Source organism: Lissotriton helveticus, chromosome 11 (assembly GCF_964261635.1).
Source record: "Lissotriton helveticus chromosome 11, aLisHel1.1, whole genome shotgun sequence".
Lineage (NCBI taxonomy): Eukaryota > Metazoa > Chordata > Amphibia > Caudata > Salamandridae > Lissotriton > Lissotriton helveticus.
In genome coordinates this window covers 462,817,185-462,837,108 of record NC_136072.1, presented here as the reverse complement: position 1 = coordinate 462,837,108, position 19,924 = coordinate 462,817,185, and the positions used below count along the sequence as shown (strand labels likewise).

Sequence of the window (19,924 nt, the reverse complement as noted above, 5' to 3'; positions counted from 1 at the left end):
AGGTTTTTAAGTTCTGGCCGATTGTGCATGCTTTGCACGTTGTACATTTGGTGAAGCCCAATTGTCGTTTTTCTAGCCAACTCAGAGTCTTGATTTCCTTTTTGAAGTGGCTGTTTACTAATGTGTCTTGTAACGAGGGCGCTTTTCGATAGGTAATTAGAGGTCTATCCCCAATTAGTGATCCTATTTCGCTATCCTTTTTCAGTACATTCCAGAACTTAATTAGAATTTGACGGATTTTATAACTCTCTTTTGAGTATGTCAAGATTAATCTTGGTTTTTCTTCCCCATTGTTCTCTGTGGATTTACATTTAGGGATCAAGGTTTCAGCTCTTGTTTTGGCTCTTGCTTTTTGCTCGCCTTTTGTTATATCTGCCCGTTTGTATCCACCTGCTTCCTTTTCCGGTGAAAATCATGGAAAAATTGGTCACCCGCACCCTGTCCGGCTTTGTTGAAGGGAACACCTGGTTGGATGAAATGCAATTTGGTTTTCGCCCTGCACACGGGACGGAATCTGCGTTGGTGACCGTGCTAGACAACCTGCGGGCGCGAGTCGACAGTGGTCGGGCAGCATTTTTGGTGCTGCTCGACATGTCGGCCGCGTTCGACACGGTCAGCCATCCCACCTTGATCTCTAGGCTGGAAGAATGCGGGGTTACAGACAGAGCTAGGGATTGGTTAATCTCCTATTTGGACTGCCGTCAGCAAAGGGTCTCGTTACCCCCCTTCAGTTCAGAGGAGCGGAGAGTGGGACAAGGTGTTCCCCAGGGCTCTGCCATCAGCCCAATACTTTTTAATATCTACCTCCGCCCTCTAGTCCAGATCATTAAATCCTTTGGTATCTCCGCATTCAACTATGCGGATGATACCCAGCTGGTCTTTTCGCTGGAGGGTCAGGATGCAGTCACATTGGAGACTTTCCACCGGTGTATGCAGGCGACAGCAGAATGGCTCCGTCTGAACTCACTACAGTTCAACGGTACCAAGACGGAGGTTTTACACTGCTCTACAGATCGAGTTCCTCGCGACTTGCCGGCCGATTTTTGGCCTCCGTCCTTTTCTGAGACGGTGTCAGCCGCACAATCTGCGCGCAACTTGGGCGTTATTTTTGGGCCCAACCTGCAGCTAGATCTACATGTAAACAAGACCACTTCCACATGTATGATGCTTATCCGTATGCTGCGTAAGGTCTTACCCCTTCTCCCGGAGCAGGCCAGGCCAGAAGTAGTGCGTTGTACCATCCTAAGTCGACTTGACTATTGCAACGCACTGCTTCTGGAGGCCCCGGTAACACTTCTGAGCAAGCTGCAAAGGGTGCAGAACATCGCTGCTAAACTTGCCCTTTCTCGCCCTTATCATAGTTCTTCTACGGCAGCGCTGCAAGAACTCCATTGGCTGCCGGTCCATCTGCGGGTTCGTTATAAAGCAGCTTGTATGGTGTTCAGGGCTATTCATGGCCTGGGCCCTATTCCTCTGCGACGAATGTTCGCCTGGTATTGTCCACCTCGAGCCTTACGCTCCTCGACGTCCAGACTACTGATAGTTCCGCGCTTCCAGAGAGTGAGAATGGGTGGCCGCTCGTTCAGAGTAGCGGCGGCCAAACTTTGGAACTCTCTGCCAATATCCTTGAGAAGCCTTGAAGATCTTCTGGCCTTCAGAAAGGCTCTGAAAACCCATCTCTTTCCCAGGATGGGTTGAGTTACTGTTTCCGCTGGATTATGGGTCAAAGCGCCAGGATGCCCTTGGTGGTGACAGGTTGCGCTATACAAGTATGCTACAATACAATACAATACAACTGGCATAAATCTTGCATCTACCCCCTTCGACCTGGCTCGGAAGAGGATCACTTCTCCACTGCCGTGCCGGTCCTGTGCTAGGAATATGCCTCCATAAGTTACCTGGGAGTTGATGTTTACAGATCTCCAGATTGCTTTTTGAGGGGAACTTTGCCCGGGCTATTTCTGCCCTATGGCGGTCGGTTGCCTTTTGGAGCACCCTGCCTATATCAGTCAGTGGTCGGATAGCCATATCTAAGATAAAATATGCCGCAGCTCCTATATTAATTTTGAGCTCCTTAAGGTGTATTTTTAGGAATTAATTAGCAGCGATATTACTTTATATTTGGGTGTCTTCGAGACGTAGGGTAGTCCTGAGTAAATAACAATTGCAGGTTGATGAGGGTGGAATGGCTGCCCCGGATCTGGAGCTTTATTATTTAGCCGCTCAGTTGCAGTATTTGGCTCAGTTTCGTTTGGTACTTTGGGACATGGTGAGCCACTGAGAGCACAGGACACCTTCCAGACAGATTGAAAACAGGAATAATACACAAAGAGCAATGCTTAATGTGAGTCTCAAGATGCTTCCAACAATTCCACTCCCTAAGATTCCAAACCATCTACCTACAACAGAAATTCCATTACCTATAGCTTCCCATCCTCCTGTTGCTTCCAATCTTTTTTATCTTCAGATCATTGGTGTTCTTATTAAATGTCTTCTAGTCCTTACTCTTATCAGGGATGTAAGTACAGCACTGCTGAACTTTTGATATCCTGCAGACTCTGCTCTCTTTTGCAAGGAGAATGTCTAATGCAAGTATGTTTTACAAAACCATAGATCTAAAAGCTACCATCTCCATATCTACAAATAAAAATGCTTCAGCTGTGTTAGTAGACTGCTTATCAACCACACTAGACTGCTTTCTAATCATGTGAGAATTCAGTGTCACTCCTACAGATAGAATAATTCAGGCCCAGACGTAGTGAAAGCGACACCTTCTGACTACCTCTGCTTTTCGCTTAACAGACCTCTCAAACGAGGGGGAGGGCTTGCAGTGGTATTCCATAACTCCGTCACTTCATCTTTTCAGCCAATAAAAACAAAGAATGCGAAGCATTAGACTTTTGTTTTTACCTCTCTCACCACGATTCTTTCAGAGGTTCTCTGGTCTACAGACCCCCTGGGCAGAGGACTCGCTTCATTGAACAAGCCGGCACCCTACTAGAGATAGGACTTAACTCCTCAGCCAATACCATTCTAGGTGATTTCAATTTTCTCTGAGAATCAACCTCAGACATAGATACGGCCAGCTTGCTAGACCTTATATCCTCTGGGAATCTAAAACAGCTAGTCACTGGACCCACGCACCAAGCAGTGCATACCCTGGACGGCATCTTCTCTAACCATCCTCATATATCTTTTACTGGCCTTTGCCCTCTTTCTTGGTCCGACCACTCAGCTGTTCTTTTCGAACTCACTTCCTCAAGCCCCTCAACCCACAAACCCCCCAAAAGGTACCTCGAAACTAGGGCATGGAAATACATTGAGGCCGAAGATCTAAACAAATTTCTTGCTGATAACGACTTCCCGTTTTCTTCAAACCTTGACCAGGCAACCAACTGCTATACTAATTGGTTAACTAGAGCAGGAAACAAATTAGCCCCCGTGAAAAAGGTACGCATCCTTAGACAGCGCCCCTCAGCTCCCTGGTACTCCCACGAACTTAAGGACCAAATGTTGGCTTGCAAGCATCAGGAAAGGTGCTGGAGGAAGGACTATAGTGAAGAAAAGAAAAAAGTTTATAAACAGGGGCTTGCCCAGTACAAACTGCTACTTCACAATACTAAACAAAAATATTTCACCACTTAAATTTAGGTGGCGAAAAATCAGCTTAAAACCCTGTTTAAAATTGTTAAATCCTTAGCTCATCCGGTCACGCCCCCCCCACTAGTCAAGACCTGTGCAACAACATAGCTAAATTCTTTTTTGATAAAGTTAATGCCATCTTCTCAGCCTTCTCAAATTTGTCAAATAGTAATTCATCTTCCACAGCTTCCAATCATACAAAAGACCCTAATAATAACATTGTTTTTAATTCTTGTAACCCCCTTACAATTGAAGACACCTTCAAAATCCCCATCCAGGCTAAGTCAGGTTCTCCTTTCGATCCTTGCCCTATTGAAACCATAAAACTCGCGGCTATGACAGTGGCGAGTAAACTCACATTGATTTTTAATACTATGTACATGGAAGGATACTTCCCAAAGGACTGGAAACAGGCATCCATCCTCCCCCTTTTAAAAAAAACTAATTTAGACCCCAAGGATTCAAACAATTTCAGACCCATATCTAGACTGCCCCTTCCAGCAAAGATTATTGAAAAAAACATGAACGCCCAGCTTAACCAATTCCTCATCCGTTCCAAGACACTAGACCCCACCCAATAGGGGTTCAGAGAAGGGCACAGTACGGAAACGGCACTCATCAAATCCACGGAAGAGATTAGGACCATCCTTGATCAGGGTGGAAGTGCCGCCCTTATCATGTTGGACCTCTCGGCGGTATTTGACACGGTCCACCACACCTTGCTGGTTGACCGCTTGGAAGAAATCGGTGTCAAACATACGGCACAAGCTCTCCTCAAATCCTTTCTTTCTAACAGAACTCAAAGGGTTAGACTAGATAAATTTGAGGCGGATGCTTTCACCCTACCTTGCGGAGTTCCCCAGGGCTCCTCTCTAAGCCCCACACTTTTTAATGTTCATGTTTCCTCACTTGCCCCACTTATTGAGACTTTTGGGTTTAATCTGACATCATACGCTGACGATACCCAAATTGTGGTCAATATTCGTCCCAATAAACAATGTGACACTGCTTCGAGGCTGCAGAATTGTATGCATACAGTAAGCAAGTGGATGACACAGAACTGCTTAAAGCTGAACTCGAGCAAAACGGAGGTGGTTCTTTTTGGCAACAACCCCTACTTTTGGTCCCCAAATTGCTGGCCATCTGCACTTGGCCCTCGCCACCCCCTACCAAAAAGGTCAAGAACTTGGGAATCTGGATTGATGAAACTTTAAGCTTTAAAGACCAGATCAACGCAGTGACCTCAACCACCTCACTCATTCTCAGAACCTGCAGGAAAATAATCCCCCTACTTCCGAAAGCTGCACAACAAATAGTAGTGTCTGCCCTGGTTTTGTCCAGGCTGGACTATTGTAACAGCCTATACCTTAAGTTGCAAGAAGGCTCCATGCATAAATTGCAAATGGTACAGAATCCTGCGGCGAGACTCCTCACAGGTATCCCGAAGTATGCATCTATTTCCCCATCTATAAAAAAACTCCACTGGCTTCCAGTCAAAAAACGTGTCCAATTTAAGGCACTCTGCCTGGTGTTCAAGGCACTGCAAGGATCTGGTCCTGATTTTTTAAAGCAGCAATTCCGCTGGTATATACCAAAAAGAACACTCCGTTCATCCGAGGCCAAGCTGGTAACACCACGGATAAAAAAAGCAAAATGGGAGGGGGTAGAAGTTTCATCACCAATGCAGTAATGGCCTGGAATAAGCTTCCCCTACATCTTAGAAGTATGACCAATCTGTTGGCCTTCAGGAAGTCCATAAAACGTGGCTCTTTAACAACTAACCTGCTACTCCCACTTTGACTTTCCACGGGTAGGACCTCGCCATAGCGCCAGGACTCCTTAGGGTAGCAGCTGCGCTCTACAAATCCAGTTAACATTAACATTAACAATATTTGCACCAAAGATGTCTCCAAAAATGTAACTAGCACTGGCATCTCTTTTTGTTTCTAACTGTTCTTCCAATTTTGAGTAATCAAGATGTTCCACATGATACATTTTCGGAAAAGCTATAACATGATTAGGCTTTCCTGTTTTCAGTTGCTATTTTTGGTATTTTCTGGTGGGGTTTTTTCATTTTTTTTCAATACCTTAAAAAAACAGTGGTTACACATTTTTGTGCCATTAAAATCAACAGAAAGCATGTTTTTCCGGTGTTTATGGAATTTAAATGTAATTTTAATTATTACTGGCTTTTGGCACTGATATTGCATGTGTATAGGTAGTGTATGCACAGGATATATCAGGACCAAATACATTTTTACTGCACCAGAATGGACTACAAAGTCAATAGCATTCTTCATTAACTCTGAAGATTGTAAAGATGCTTTCAGGATACCATCTAGCAAGTGACAAGGATCTCTTACAGGGAAGCACTTCAGCTCAGATATCGATTTTGACAGGCCATCATACAACTTTTCATATACGTAGCTGAATTACTGCAAATACAAACAATATCACTCCAATCTTTATTGAACTTGGTAGGAGCTTTTTTCAGCAGCATTCCAAGTGACACTGTGTTCCATGTTTACCAAACACCTGGTGTCATGTTTTCACCACTTTCTCAGATGCTTGGTGACAACATTCTTTACACATATACCTGTCACTACATCGTCCATTGAATGTTTAAAGGCTGGGGTGTTTGGCAATTCACTTACAATCAATACTGACTCACTAGAAAAAGGGGCTGCTCTATCAAAGGATTTCATCCATTTTCTGTCTGTAGGTAAATGTGATGCTACATATTAGGAAAGATTCTTATGAAACCAGCCATTTTACCTATCAGTGAAATCAAATGCAGCCAAAATTTCAAATATGATTTTGATATTTCCCAATTCTCTACAGTTTATACAATAACAATAACTAAATAAGACCTAAAACATGCTTCTAAACACTGCATCTTTAAGCCAAAGACCACAAAACTAAAAAAAAGCAGAAGGAAGCAGAGACAATGTTTTAGTGACATCCCTAAACAACAAAACACAAGCACGATAATATTAGCACAGTCTTTCTTGATACTACCTTTTATAACAAAGTTACATTGTATTGTTCCCTTCAGGAAGAAATGAAAATGGCTATTTCACTCATCTTTTCCTTTCTTTGAATGGCACTTAGTTTGTGGTTGCAAAGGTGTTTTTTCAGTGTTTATAGGTTTACACCAGTGATGGCTATTTTCCTTTTGGTGGGGTTTTATCAGTTATTTTAGGTTTAAACCTAAAACCAGATAGCCTACCTATTACTTACCGGTAATCTTCATTACTCCGGGTCCCGTAGTCCTCGACACCTTCCTGACTTCCCTCCCTCCCTCCCTTTCTGCCGGCCTTCATCCCTGGCTTGGTATTTCAGAGGGAATGCTGGGACCGGTACACTTATGTACTCCCAGCGGGAGGGGGAGGGTAGCTCCAGCATTCCTTCGTACTTTTTTTCTGTCTGTGAGATGGATAATCTCACTTGTTAGGAAGGTGTTGAGGACTACGGGACCCGGAGTAATGAAGATTACCGGTAAGTAATAAGACATTTCGAGATATCACCCTTTTCCCTGCTGCAAACAATTAATGTAGTTGAGCTTTTTGTCCTCCATATTTTCCGGATTATTTTGCATATAGTTCATCAAATGTACATAAAGAAGAGTCTACCGTGCTCAGCCAGTTTTATGTACACTCTGCCACAGTTCCTTAACAGCAAAAGGAGAAGGTGAGAACTCAGTGATCATAAAAATCAGAAAATATTTCAATACCCAGTCATCAAACTCGTACTAAATACCCGTAGTCCAACAGGCCAGCCAATCCTGATCCAAGCACAGACTCATTGTTGTGCCTAAATCGTAATTATAAGTGATGCGCCAATAGCGTACCCCTCAGCTGTTTGCTCCCATGAAATGTATAAGGTAAATTGTGGGAGCAAGTAGCACACGCACTGAGTGTGTGCACCTCACAACAGGATTAAACATGCATTATTAGCAGCACCTTGTCCCTGACTCTGAGGTGTGATACTTAGAATAGAGAAGTACACCTAATAAATACCACACTCAGAGATCCTTGTACTTATTGGCAATTAAAACCCGTAATTGTTATTAATCAGTCAGAAAGAGAAACTTGATTGTCTATTCGCAAGACTGTTGCACCTCAATAGAGTAGATTTCACCATTCAATGAACACGTTGTTCTCAGCCAGTGCTAGTGTGTGTGACATATTACAGCTCCACGTTCTCTTGCAAGTACGAGGAACTACAGGAATTGCCCCTCCAGTGCTCCCAGTGCATAGAGCTAGTACTGTGAAGGTCTGGGCCATTGGAGGGCCAAATGTCCATCATTTCGTTCCCACCTTTTAAAAATGGCAACAGCGTTGATACAAAACGCTTCTCTGCCCCGCGCCCCTTCAGTGAAGACATTGTACTCAGAAAAGTATCGAAAATTGGACCTTTGTTAATTTGTGTCAAATTAATGTAAACCATCTTGCTACAGGCTATTGTCTACTGTATATACTAATAGTATTTCTGTGCCTAGTAATTATAATAAATCCAAATGCACCATGTGATCACTTAAATATCTACCTCTGCTATATAAGGATTAGCTAGTATTTTTAAAAAAATCCCTTGATCCTCAGACCGGGGGCTATATTTATCAAACTTTCACGCAGTGCAACGCAGCAAGACACCCTGCTGCACTGCGTCTAATAGGGACGGCAGGAATGCGCCATATTGATCAACATATGGCACATTCCTGTCCTCGGGCCTGCGCTGGCGCACAATTATCAGCCTAGGGCCAACCCAGGCACCCTTGAGTCATGATGCAAGGGGACTGCTTTGCAGACAGGATTGATTTTGTGCAGGAAGGGATACCTTCCTGAACAAAAACAATCCTCAGAGGCATTTTCCTCTATGTGTGCTGCAGTAGGCAAAAAGGAAAATACGAGGAGAAATATTACTTCTCCACATTACGCCTCACCTGGCAAGGCGTAGCATTTTGATGCATTCCCAGGTGTATCACTGAAGGTAAATCTGGGAATTCGCCACCCATGGAACGTCTCTCTGGGGCAGAGTATGCAAGGTAGCGATTTGCGCTTCCTTGCTTTACTCCAGATTTATCAAGCTACGCAGGGCCGGGCAAGGTGGCTTTGAAGGGTTTGATAAATCTCACATAGGTTTTGTGATGCCCTTGCGCACCCCTTGCAGCATGGTACAAGGGCAAAGCAAAACCTTGATAAATCTGGCCCCAAGTATATATAAGTATTATGGGCAACCAAAATGTTTCGACCAATGGGAGATATTGTAAGCTTCTTTACTGACCGTACCCAAACCTTGTATTAAAACCTTTCTATTTGTGTTGCTTCTTTTTCATGCTAAACCTGCCGTTTATCAAACGAGTAACTAATTTGTTAAAATTTCTTTCTCATTTCTTCGCACTGTTTCTGGAAAAGCTGCTTATCTTGATTGATCATTTGTAAACAAAAACTTAAGTATATGCCAAAAGTTACTACATCCACTTAGCTCTGAAGAAAATACATGTAATATTGTTCTGGTATTGCTATTTTTGCTGCCAGCTGTTTTAATATGAATATCAAGATAATAAATTCTCACATGTGCATCTGAAGATTGTTCATAAAGAAGTTCATGCTAAATGTGATAATACCCTCTATCCCTTTTAGGCTTCTCTTCCACTCTTTAAAAGTATTTCATCAATAAAATAGTGCTACCCTAAAAAAGCGGGTGAACAACCTGCATTGGATAATACGGAATTTTTTCAAAATGTTGCTGGAAGATATTAGCCTCTATGTGGGGCATAATTGGCAACAGTCACAGTGTCTTACTTTTAAAAATGAATGAGTCTACACCTGTAGGGCGAGTGATACCTCAAATGTGATATTGAGCTAGCCTGGTCAGAGTTTGGGAGGTTCCACATAAATTCAGCTGCACTACGTGAAGTCCTGCAAGTGGTGGAGTGCGTTAAGTCACGCCGTTTGCGCAGATATTTAGCACCGGGTGTTTGTCCCACGCTGGAAAATCAGTGTGAACCGCACCATGAGCAGCACAAAAGGATGCTGCTTCTTTCTGACGTTCGAGTAGATTGCTACTCGAGCATCAGTTTCCTCAACACGAACGGATGGCTACTCAACAGAAGCGATCACAACCATTCGCGACCACCCGCATTGAGAAATCTCACTGGGAGGTGGTCTAGCATTGGATTTTCCTTGCTCGTTGGCAATCACGGAAAAAAACTATGCTCTGCTTGGCAGAGAATAGTTTTTTGAATTGCCTAATGTTGAGTGAATACTCTGAACAGTATTCTACCATTACATTCGTAGCTTTATATCGGGAGTTAATACAGCATTGGCCTTACATCACGGATCATCAAATTGCAGGTAAATTACACTACATTTAGATTGGTAGTACTTTACTTTACAGATACATTCTCATTTATTTACTACAATTGAATTTAATCCAAGTTATATATAAAATCAATATATATATGTAAAGAAAAATAAAATGTATAATTTAATGTTAGGAAATTGGAATTTGTAATATATTTTCAAATTCCAATTTAACTATAGCAATTTAATTAAACATACATTACATCTAGTTATTTTAAATATATAATTTCATTTCATTAAGTTTTAGCAAAAAACTTGTGTAATCAATTTAAAAATTGGGTTTATAATTAAATTACATTATTTTTACCATTTTTATGTACCCTTAAGTGATTTTGTTATGGTTCTGGGGCAGGTGGTGCCTTGGTGGTTAGGGCTCTTTAACATTTCGGGGTGGCTACTGATTTGCCAGTAAGGGTGTTTTTAGGGTTAGGGATGAGTAAGGATTTTAAGGGTAAGGTGTTTTTTTTAGAGTCCTGGGGTGGGTTATGAGGTAAGGTTGTGTGCTTTAATGTTCATGGGTGTGTGGTGATTTGAGGCTAAGATATTTACGGTTCAGAGTGGTAGGGGTAGAAGCCTTTTTAGCATTTAATGATAGTATGGGCCCGATGTAGGTAATCCCAGATTACCGATTCTTAAATACCGAATCATACCGATTCGGTATTTAAGAACTGGCAATCGGGATTTAGGTATTTTTACCGATTCAATTACCGAATCGGTAAAAATCGGTAATTACCGAATCGGGATTTACCGATTCGGTAATTGCCATTGATTCCTATGGGCCTTGAGGCCCATTGGAATCAATGGCAATTACCGAATCGGTAAATACCGATTCGGTAAAATTACCGAATTTACAAGGGGAACAGGGTGTCACTTTGACACCCTGTTGCACCCCAGATTCAGGCTTGTGTGCAATGTGACACACATACATGCCCTTAGGGCATGTATGTGTGCCACATGGCAACGGTGTACATGCACAGATGTGCATGTACACAGAAATTCATAATTTACCATCAAATAGTATTTGGTGGTAAATTACGAATCGGTAATGGCCTGTGGCACTGTTTAAAGTGCCACCTACATCTTGATTTACCGATTCGGTAAATTTACCGAATCGGTACAATTCAGCCCACCTACATGTCCAATCCCAAATACCGGTCGGTAACGGCCGAAATCGGCCGTTACCGACCGGTATTTGGCGACCTACATCGGGCCCTTAGTGTTTTGTGGGTTAAGGTGAGATTTATGGTTTAGGGTGGAATGATTTGGGAGGGGATTTTTGGGGTTCAAGGGTGGTTAGAGATTTCAAGGTAAATCGATTTTTAGGGTTCAGGGTGGTTCGTGAATTGGAGGGTAAGAGTTTGTAGGGTACAGGGAATGGACAGTGTTATGGTTTAAGGAATTTTCTAGGGTTCAGGGTTGAGTAGTGGTTTAGGGCACGGGTTGTTCTAGGGTCCAGGGATGGGTAGTGTTATGTGGTAAGGGTTAAAGTGTGGGTAGTGATTTGCAACGGGCGCAACCAGCCCCACCCACTTGAGAGACACAGCGAGGCAGCAATTGCCTATGCGGACTCTAGAGCTTGATAACCTCTCAGCACACACCTTCCACATTTCACTTATTAGCACGCAACTCGAGGGGGGAGGGGGGATAGTTTTGTTAAGGAAGGGTATTTGAAGACAGCACATTACAGATTGAGCCAAGATATGTACAATTGTATGCACTGTTACTGTATTAATGCCAATAAAATATGTTTAAATAAAAAAAAGTGTGGGTAGTGATTTGGGGAAAGGTTTATTGTAGAGTTCAGGGATTGTAGTTTTGTGGGGTAAGGCTTTTTAGCGATCAGGGGTGGGTAGTGATTTGAGGGAAAGTGGATTTTTAGGGTTCATGGATGGGTACTGTGAAGAGGTAAGGGTTTTTAGGGTTCAATGGCAGGTAGTGAATTTAGGGTAAGAAGATATATAGGGTCCAGAGGAGTATAATGACGTGGAGGGTAAGGTTTTTTAGGGTTCAGGGATGAGCAGTGTTATGCGAAAGGTTTTGGAGTTCTGTGTTGGGTAGTGATTTAGGGTTCACAGTTTGTTTTTGGGTTCAGGTGTAGGTAGGGATTTGGAGTGTAAAACTTCTATAAGGGTACTTAAAAAGAATCAATTAAAAAAAGTTATCTGTTCTTAACACTATTAATTGTTATATGTTATTTATTTAGAATTTAAATGAAGGCATTCATTAAATTAAATGCAAATTGATCGATTATTTACTTTACAATGAATTATTTTTAATGATAGAAATAATTAAAGTTAATATATTTTTAGCAATATAACAGTTTGAAAATGTGTTTATACGTAGATGCTAAAGTGATCAAACAAGCTGAAGGTGCGTTCTGTCTGCAGACAGAATTTGGCTACAAAATGGATTGCGTCCAGAAAGAAGGTAATTGGTCAGTTCCACTATAAAACCATCACTAGCTATTTCGGGTTTACTAAGTTTGTATGTATAATATACTTACGTATCGGGGCTTTCAGCTAGCTCTCTTCATCCATAGGTCTGTTATTGTGCTATACACATTTTTCTTCTGTCCTCTACAGAGTACACCATGGGGTGACGGGTCAGCGCACTTCAACAACAGGCTAACTTCACTTTAAGTGACTGCGTTCTGCACTTTCACAAGGAGCACATCTAACACAAAGTAGTTCCTTCCAGTGCATGGACTACTAGGGTGTTGTGTTCTTTTTTCGGACCAAACTTAATCTGACTTTTTTTCTTGCCTCATGAGGGCACAGTAACTTTCTCAACAAAGAACGTTTGGAAACACTATGTCAAAAAAACAGACATTGACAAAGCCAAAAGGCTGGAAGCCAATGCTAGACCTGCTGCCTCGGAAAATGCTTGTTATTGAAAATGTGGTCTTCAACAGGACAAAGGAACTCTGTGGGCAACTGATGTAGCACCTTGATGAAAATATATTTTTGACAGAGTTACTGTCCAGTCTAAAAGTGTGCTGAAGACGGTGGACAATACCAAGAGGGTGGTGCACCTGCTTGAAAAGGCCTCCAGGACCCCCGGCGAAACCATGCTGTTGGCTGTCGATGCGGAGAAGGCATTTGACCGGGTGCACTGGCCTTATTTAGAACGTGTCCTAGCGAAAATTGGCATTGGGGAGAAGTTCCGCACTTTGGTGTTCAACTGCTATAAACTCGCATCGGCAGTGGTGCGAGTGAATGGTGACAGCTCCCAGAGGTTCAACATAGAGAGGGGCCCCCTGTCACCGCTACTCTTCGCCCTCTATATGGAGCCTCTCGCTCAGAAGGTACGCTTAAACCCAGCGGTGACGGGAGTGAAAATGGGGGAGTTTGTCCACACAATCAGCCTCTATGCGGACGATGTGATATTGACGCTATCTAACCCGAGAGAGGCGCTTCCGGCGTGTATTGCGGAGTTGGAGGCCTTCTCGTCCGTGGCAGGGTTCAAAATGAATATGGGGAAGTCTGCAGCCCTTGATGTTTCATTGACTGCGACCACTAGAACTGAGCTCCAGAGGCTATTCCCCATGCATTGGTCATCAGATGTGGTGCCCTACCTAGGCATCCTTTTGGCACCCACCCTGCCAGCCATGGTTTCTGCTAACTACGCGGCATTAGGTAGGAAAATTAAAGAGGAACTGCGCCGCTGGGACAAAGGCACCCTATCCTGGCTGGGTAGAGTTGCAGCATTTAAAATGACGATTTTACCACAGGTCCTGTACCTATTCCGAGCTCTGCCGCTCCATCCCCCTACAGGGTGGCTCCACCAGACGCAGGCAGACCTGGCCCGATTCGTCTGGCAGGGACGCAAGCCCCGGATAAAGAGAGCGCTCATCACGCTAGCCCCGGAGGCGGGAGGTCTGGGTATGCCAGACTTACACAAATATTTCCAGGCGGCGCAACTGCGCTATCTGGTCGAGTGGAGCAGACGGGAGTAAGACAAACACTGGCTTTTCCAGGACCAAGCAGTGGCTGGTAAGCCGCTGCAGGAAATACCGTTCTTGCGCAAATCCCACTGCCCACCTAACCTGTATGCGTCTTTTATCACGCGTCTCCCACTGCAAACGTGGGACGCCACTAATGTTACTCATGGTCTCACCTCGTTTCCCTCCCCGTTCACGCCGCTAGTTGGGAACCCGGACTTCACTCCGGGGATGGACCTTGGTGCCTATCGGCGTTGGCGAGAGGAGAGGTGTACAGCACTGTACCACATGTATTCCCCGGAAGGCATACTCCCGTTTGAGGATTTCAAACGCGAACATCATATGCCTGAATCGGAGAGGTTGCGATATCTGCCGGTGCGGCACTGGGCGCTGCAGCCGCAGATACGCGGTTCGGCAGAAAGGCAGCTCACACCTTACGAGAAATGGCTAGTGACGCGCACCTCGGACGCGAAACTAATCTCGGATCTTTACCGATTACTACAGCCTCCCTCCTATCATATTCATAATCCAGGCAGGGAATGGTGGGAACGAGAGCTGGGGAGGACACTGGATCATAAAGAGTGGGACCAAATCTCATACCGGGCACGACACTCTGCATACCAAACAGGCCTTACAGACACTTTCACGAAGGTGACAACATACTGGTACTACACCCCCGAAAGGCTGCACGAGATGAACCGTAATATCGAAAACACATGTTGGAGGGCTTGTGGACAAGTGGGTACACTTACACACGTGTTATGGGACTGCCCTTTGCTGCGCTCCTACTGGACAGAGATATTAGATGAAATAGACGCACACTTCAGCATTGAACTCCCGCGCTTCCCTGCCTATGTGCTGCTGGGCTTACCCAACCGGTTAATGTATCCGCTGAAATCCCGAAGAGGCCGGCAAATCGCGATTGCACTGGGCTCGGCAGCACAAAACATTCTCATACACTGGCGCACCACTACAATCCCCTCACTCACAGCCTGGTTACACAGACTATGGCATGTCCTGGGCATGGAGAAGATGTCGCTTGTAGTGGCGGGTGATGTAGACCAATTTGATGAACTGTGGCAACCATTCCACTCGCTGTTGGTTCAGGAATGCAGAGAACTTACGTGCCCGAGGTATCTTAGACCCTTGAGGTTAACGACGCCTGCGGACTCAACTACTTGAATGATGGGGGGTGGGGAGTTGGAGGAAGGAGCGGAAATGGAGGAGTAACAAAGGCCTTAATCTGGCACTGGACGGGGGTGGGGGGCGGGTTGGGGAAGGTGGGAGGGCTCGGGAGTTGGTGTGGGTTTATTCATTAGTGTGTTTGGGTCGGAATATGCGCACTGCCGCCAAAGCTACCTAAGTGCTTTTTTTTACGATTTTCTCCATGACGAGAGCCCTGGGGCGATGATATTGTATCTTGACTTTGATACGACCATTGTATTTTTTTGTTCTGTTCGTGGAAAAAAATTAATAAAATGCTTTAAACCTGGGGGGCGGAGCCGGGCCGGCGACCAAGATGGCCGCACGGAGTCCCGGCTCCGCCGGCCTTCTCCCTTCGCCGCCCGATCTGTTTACCCACCCCGCGCTTAAATGGCGCTTTCGTGCGTCGGAGGAGACGCTGTGATGGGGCACCCGGCTGCGGTGAAATTTGAAGCTTCGGGGACCGAGATATCCTCCTTTGCTCTGGGCGGCCTGTGTGCTACTGGCGACCGGGACCTCGCGTGGCTGTGCACCCGGCTGCTGGCTCCGTCCCAGCAGCTGCATTCTCCTGTGTGACGCCGCTCCTCCACCATGGTGCTCCTTGAGTCTCCTTACACCACCGGAGCCCTCTACAGGACGCGCTGCGCAGCCCCTCCTTGTTGGATGCTTCACCCCCCTTCCCCCCCCCCCCCCAGCACTTTTCATCGGCAGCCGGTCTGAGGTAACGGCGCTTTGTCTCCTTTGAGGCGCATTGTGTGCCTGCGTGTACTAGACTGTGCTGCACATCCCGGCTCCCTTGTGCCAGTTGGGCACGATATCGCCGTGTCATTTTCGTGCTGGGGGGGTCTGTGATGATGCTCTGTGGAGGGGGTGCCTGTTATCCTGTGCTACGCCGTGACTGGATATCGGTGGATCTTAACTCTGATGGGGGCCGGCAAATTTTCAGCCTTGCTGTGCTGCACTGTGGTGGCGCATCCTGGAAAATGGCGACTTGTGGATTCTCTCTGGATATGGCGGCGGCCGGGTGTGTTGGATGCTGAGAGGGGGCGAACGAATATCCTTAAAGGGCCGTTTCTTCCTATTCTGGTGATGGCGTGAGGCTGTTCTGGTCATTTTTACCCAATGCTTACTTGTAAGCCATCACTTGGGATGGGGCGATGGCTAGTACTGGATGGGACTTCATGTTGGCTGCAGTATGGCCATGCTTCCTTTGAATACTCCTGGACGGCTCGTTGCAGTGGGACTATACTATACTTGGCCCCGTGGATGGCGGTTGCTGGCGGTCGGCGGGCCGCCCATTGTGCTTTTACGAGACTTTGATTTCTCCTGGACTGACCTGGGTGCCCCAGTTCGTATTTTCCACCTGGCCCGTCATCTCGAGCTTTATTCGATCTTTACCATCGATCCTGGGTCAGTGGGTCTCGAGTGTGCTCCAGGCGCCATTGTCGCTACTGTAGAGACCCGCACCCTCCTGTGTGAATTGAACTCCGTGGCGATTGTATCATCCTGTATTAGTGGGTGCTTCTACTGTACTGACTTTCATTTTTCAGTGATCGAATATCGGGTGGCGGTGGGGGGGGTCGGGGTTCCCGCACTGGGAATCTCCCTCGCGCTTCTTTCCCACTCGTGGGCTGTTGGTCTTTTTCCTTCTTTCTTCTTTTTACCCTTTGTGTTTTATTCCCTTTCTTCTTTCCTTCTCTTGTCTACATTTCGGGTTCCTGATGGGCGACAGGCACGCTGCTAGGGGGGGGGGGCCATAGCCACATGCAGTGGTGCAGGGTGGGGGGATGGGGGAGGGGTGTTGTTGTTTTTCTTATTGTTTTTCTCACTATGGCCTTCTTTATTCTTCTTGGTTTTTGTTGATTTTCTTTTTTCCCTTTTCTTTCTCTTTCTTTTGTATTTCCCCTTCTTTTTTCGTATAATTCGGATCGGACTGGGGGTTGGGTGATGTTCTTTTTGGGAGGGACTTGGTACTTTGTACTTCTGTGGTTCATAAGGTTTATTGGACTTTGTGGATACGGCGCTAATATTTTGTACGACTACTGAATGCTCACATATCCTGTTTCCACTTTTCGCTTATTTTTCTTGGAGGGTCTGTATCCTTTTCCATGACTTGTTTCGAGTACAATTTGCTTTGTTGTATGCCACAGCGTCCTTTCTTCCTGCTGTAAGAATATGCTCTCTCCCTTCATGTTATATTGTGGTGAAGTTTTGCATATAAATCCTGACGTGCTATATAGATTGGGCGGGCGCTGCCTGGCGCGGACTGAAGTATGGTGTTCGTATCTCCTGTTTACCTTATTGACCGCACATGTCCTACTTATTGTTGTTTCATTGATTGATACTGTATTGTGTGGCTCGCCCTTTCGGTTGTCTGGTCTGAATGTATGATGCTTCTTCAAACTTATAAAATGAAACCTGCGTTCTTCTTTTATGTCTGCTGTTAATAAGCTGTAGCGCTCCTGTTTTTTTTGGTTTTTCTGCATTGTAAAACGACCTGCAGTGTTGTGGATTGTCATAGCGGCCGGCCCGTAGTGGTTGTAGGCAGACGCTGTGTACTGTGCATAAGATAAATAAAGGTTTTCAACAACAACAAAAAAAATGCTTTAAACCTAAAAGTGTGCTGAATAATCCAATGAGTGCTTTTTATTTCTCATTCTCTCTCCATTATTTAGAACTATAGCTTTGCTATTATTTTCACATATTCAATCATTTTCATCATATGAATCCCTGCGAACCAATGTTTCTCCTTCATTAGTCATACCCAAGTTGGACTAATTCCTATTTTTTACCTCACATACAAATAAGGTTGCCAGCAAGTGAACTCACAGCCCGAGTACATACCATCTCCATTTTCCAGCAGGTGGGTGGTGTCCTCTATGTTGCTGTCAGCGGTGTAAGGTGGGACGGCTGTCATTTCTGAGTGAGCTGTTGTAGGTCCAATGGGGCCTGCTCCAGATGGAATTTCGGGGGGTTCATTCCACAGCGTAGGAGACGGGTCCTGTGGGTATTCTGCTGGAAGAGACACAATAAATACATTGTAATTTATACTTGTATTAGAAAGAAGCAGACCTTCTGAAAATGTTTATTTTCCACCTGGACCTACCGAAGGATGGTATCCACCATCTGATACATAATTTCAGACAAGTTCTGAATTTAATCTAAATGAGATCTCCCAGACTTCCTGACTGGACGTCGACATTTTGAGGCTCCGCTCATGCCCCAAGTAAGGTATGGTGACACTATACCCATGGCACAGCACCAATTGTCTTCGCGACACAGAGTGGCAAGACCAAGGCTAATATTCTATCATGACCTGGTTGTGCACGGAATCCTACTGCCAAATGAAACAAGCCACAAAAAAAAAGGGACTTATTAAGCAATATTAACATGGCTAACTTGTAATTTCCACAAAATGACACGTTATGTGGCTCACCCTTGGCTAGTTGGCATCCCTTACAAATTTGAACTAGAGGGTGTGTCTCGAGTGCAAGGCGGAAGCAAGATATTGCTTGCCCATGTTTGAGCCAACGCGGAATGCTTCATGTCATGCTAAAATGGCATTTTTGTTACAAGTGTGGTCGGAGACATCATTAATGGGCAACTCTCTGAAAATATGATACACTGATGGCTCCTGCCCAATCACACAGTGCTCAGTGCGTGTCACACAATATCAGATTCCTTCACATTATGTGGTGAAAAGTTGATAATGGACAGTGGAAAAGGAGGCGAGCTGAAAGCCCCTGCACTATGTGGGTTTCTATCTCATCTTTGGAGTCTTTGCACAGACAGTGTTCATCACAGGTTTTGTGAATACCCCAGGACATCAACAGACGCAGCAGAAAGTTTTTGTTTTGTTTTTTGGGAATGGGGGAACTTAGCGTGGTAGACGGCAGAAGTGCCTCAAAGCCCTGCCCTCTCCTCTCACACAGTGATTTTTTTTTTCTCAGCAGGTCTACTTCTCCCTACTCAAATGTGTGGCCTTTTACTAATTAGACAACAAGCAAGATACACATGCCCTATGTCACAGAGCAACAAGCTAAGTCACTGAAAATACCCAGCAGTGGGATAGTGGATAGGGGAGGGGTGTGGTGCAGCGGCCAGGGCAGCTGACTCCGGAGTGCAGGGCTCACAGTTCGATTCCCAGCACCAGAGGCAGCTCCGCTCAGCATCAGGTGACTCAGGGCAATAGCTCACTTAATCTTCCCGACGGCCCCCTGTGCCTTGAGACCCTTACAAGTGATTAGTTTGCGCTTTACAAATACCAGGTTATAGGTTATTATAGTGGTGCACACTAATGCTGTGAGTGATCACTCTTTCCATGGACCATAATATTAGTAACTGAAATGTCCTACTGAGCATGGGAAACTGTATTGCAAATCATGACCCATGGGTTCCTGACGTTGAGGCACTAGCAGTAGGGAGGATGTGCTGATGGATAAACAAGGGAAACCATTCCTCAGGAACCATGTGGCAAATAAAATGATCAGTTCGGGACGGAGTAAGAAGGAAGCTCTTGAAATCACTATAATTCCTAAAAATCCAGGGTGGGATGATGAAGATGTTCTAGTCGGGAATAGATATAGAGAATTGGCATATATGGATTGCGAAGAAGATGGGTACTTGAGTAATATTGATTAGGACCTAGGGTCATCGAGCGGCCTATCCATTTTGTCTTGGAACATTAATGGATATAAAAGAATATTGTTACAGGAAAGTAGAAAAAATATCCTTAGGAAGACCGATATTGTCTGTTTACAGGAGACCTGGCTGT

The 19,924-nt window shown here is 44.9% G+C and overlaps 1 protein-coding gene across 2 annotated transcripts in view; it reads right to left on the bottom strand.

Annotated features, from left to right (window-relative positions):
• Positions 1-19,924, bottom strand: part of SNORC (secondary ossification center associated regulator of chondrocyte maturation) — a 312,550-nt gene that overhangs the window by 45,030 nt on the left and 247,596 nt on the right. The window contains exon 2 of one of the 2 annotated variants that reach the window (XM_078668086.1): positions 17,995-18,165. In XM_078668086.1, coding sequence (XP_078524212.1) covers positions 17,995-18,165 — 171 coding nt within the window. The remainder of the gene's footprint in view (positions 1-17,994; positions 18,166-19,924) is intronic. The other variant, XM_078668087.1, reaches the window with a different exon arrangement.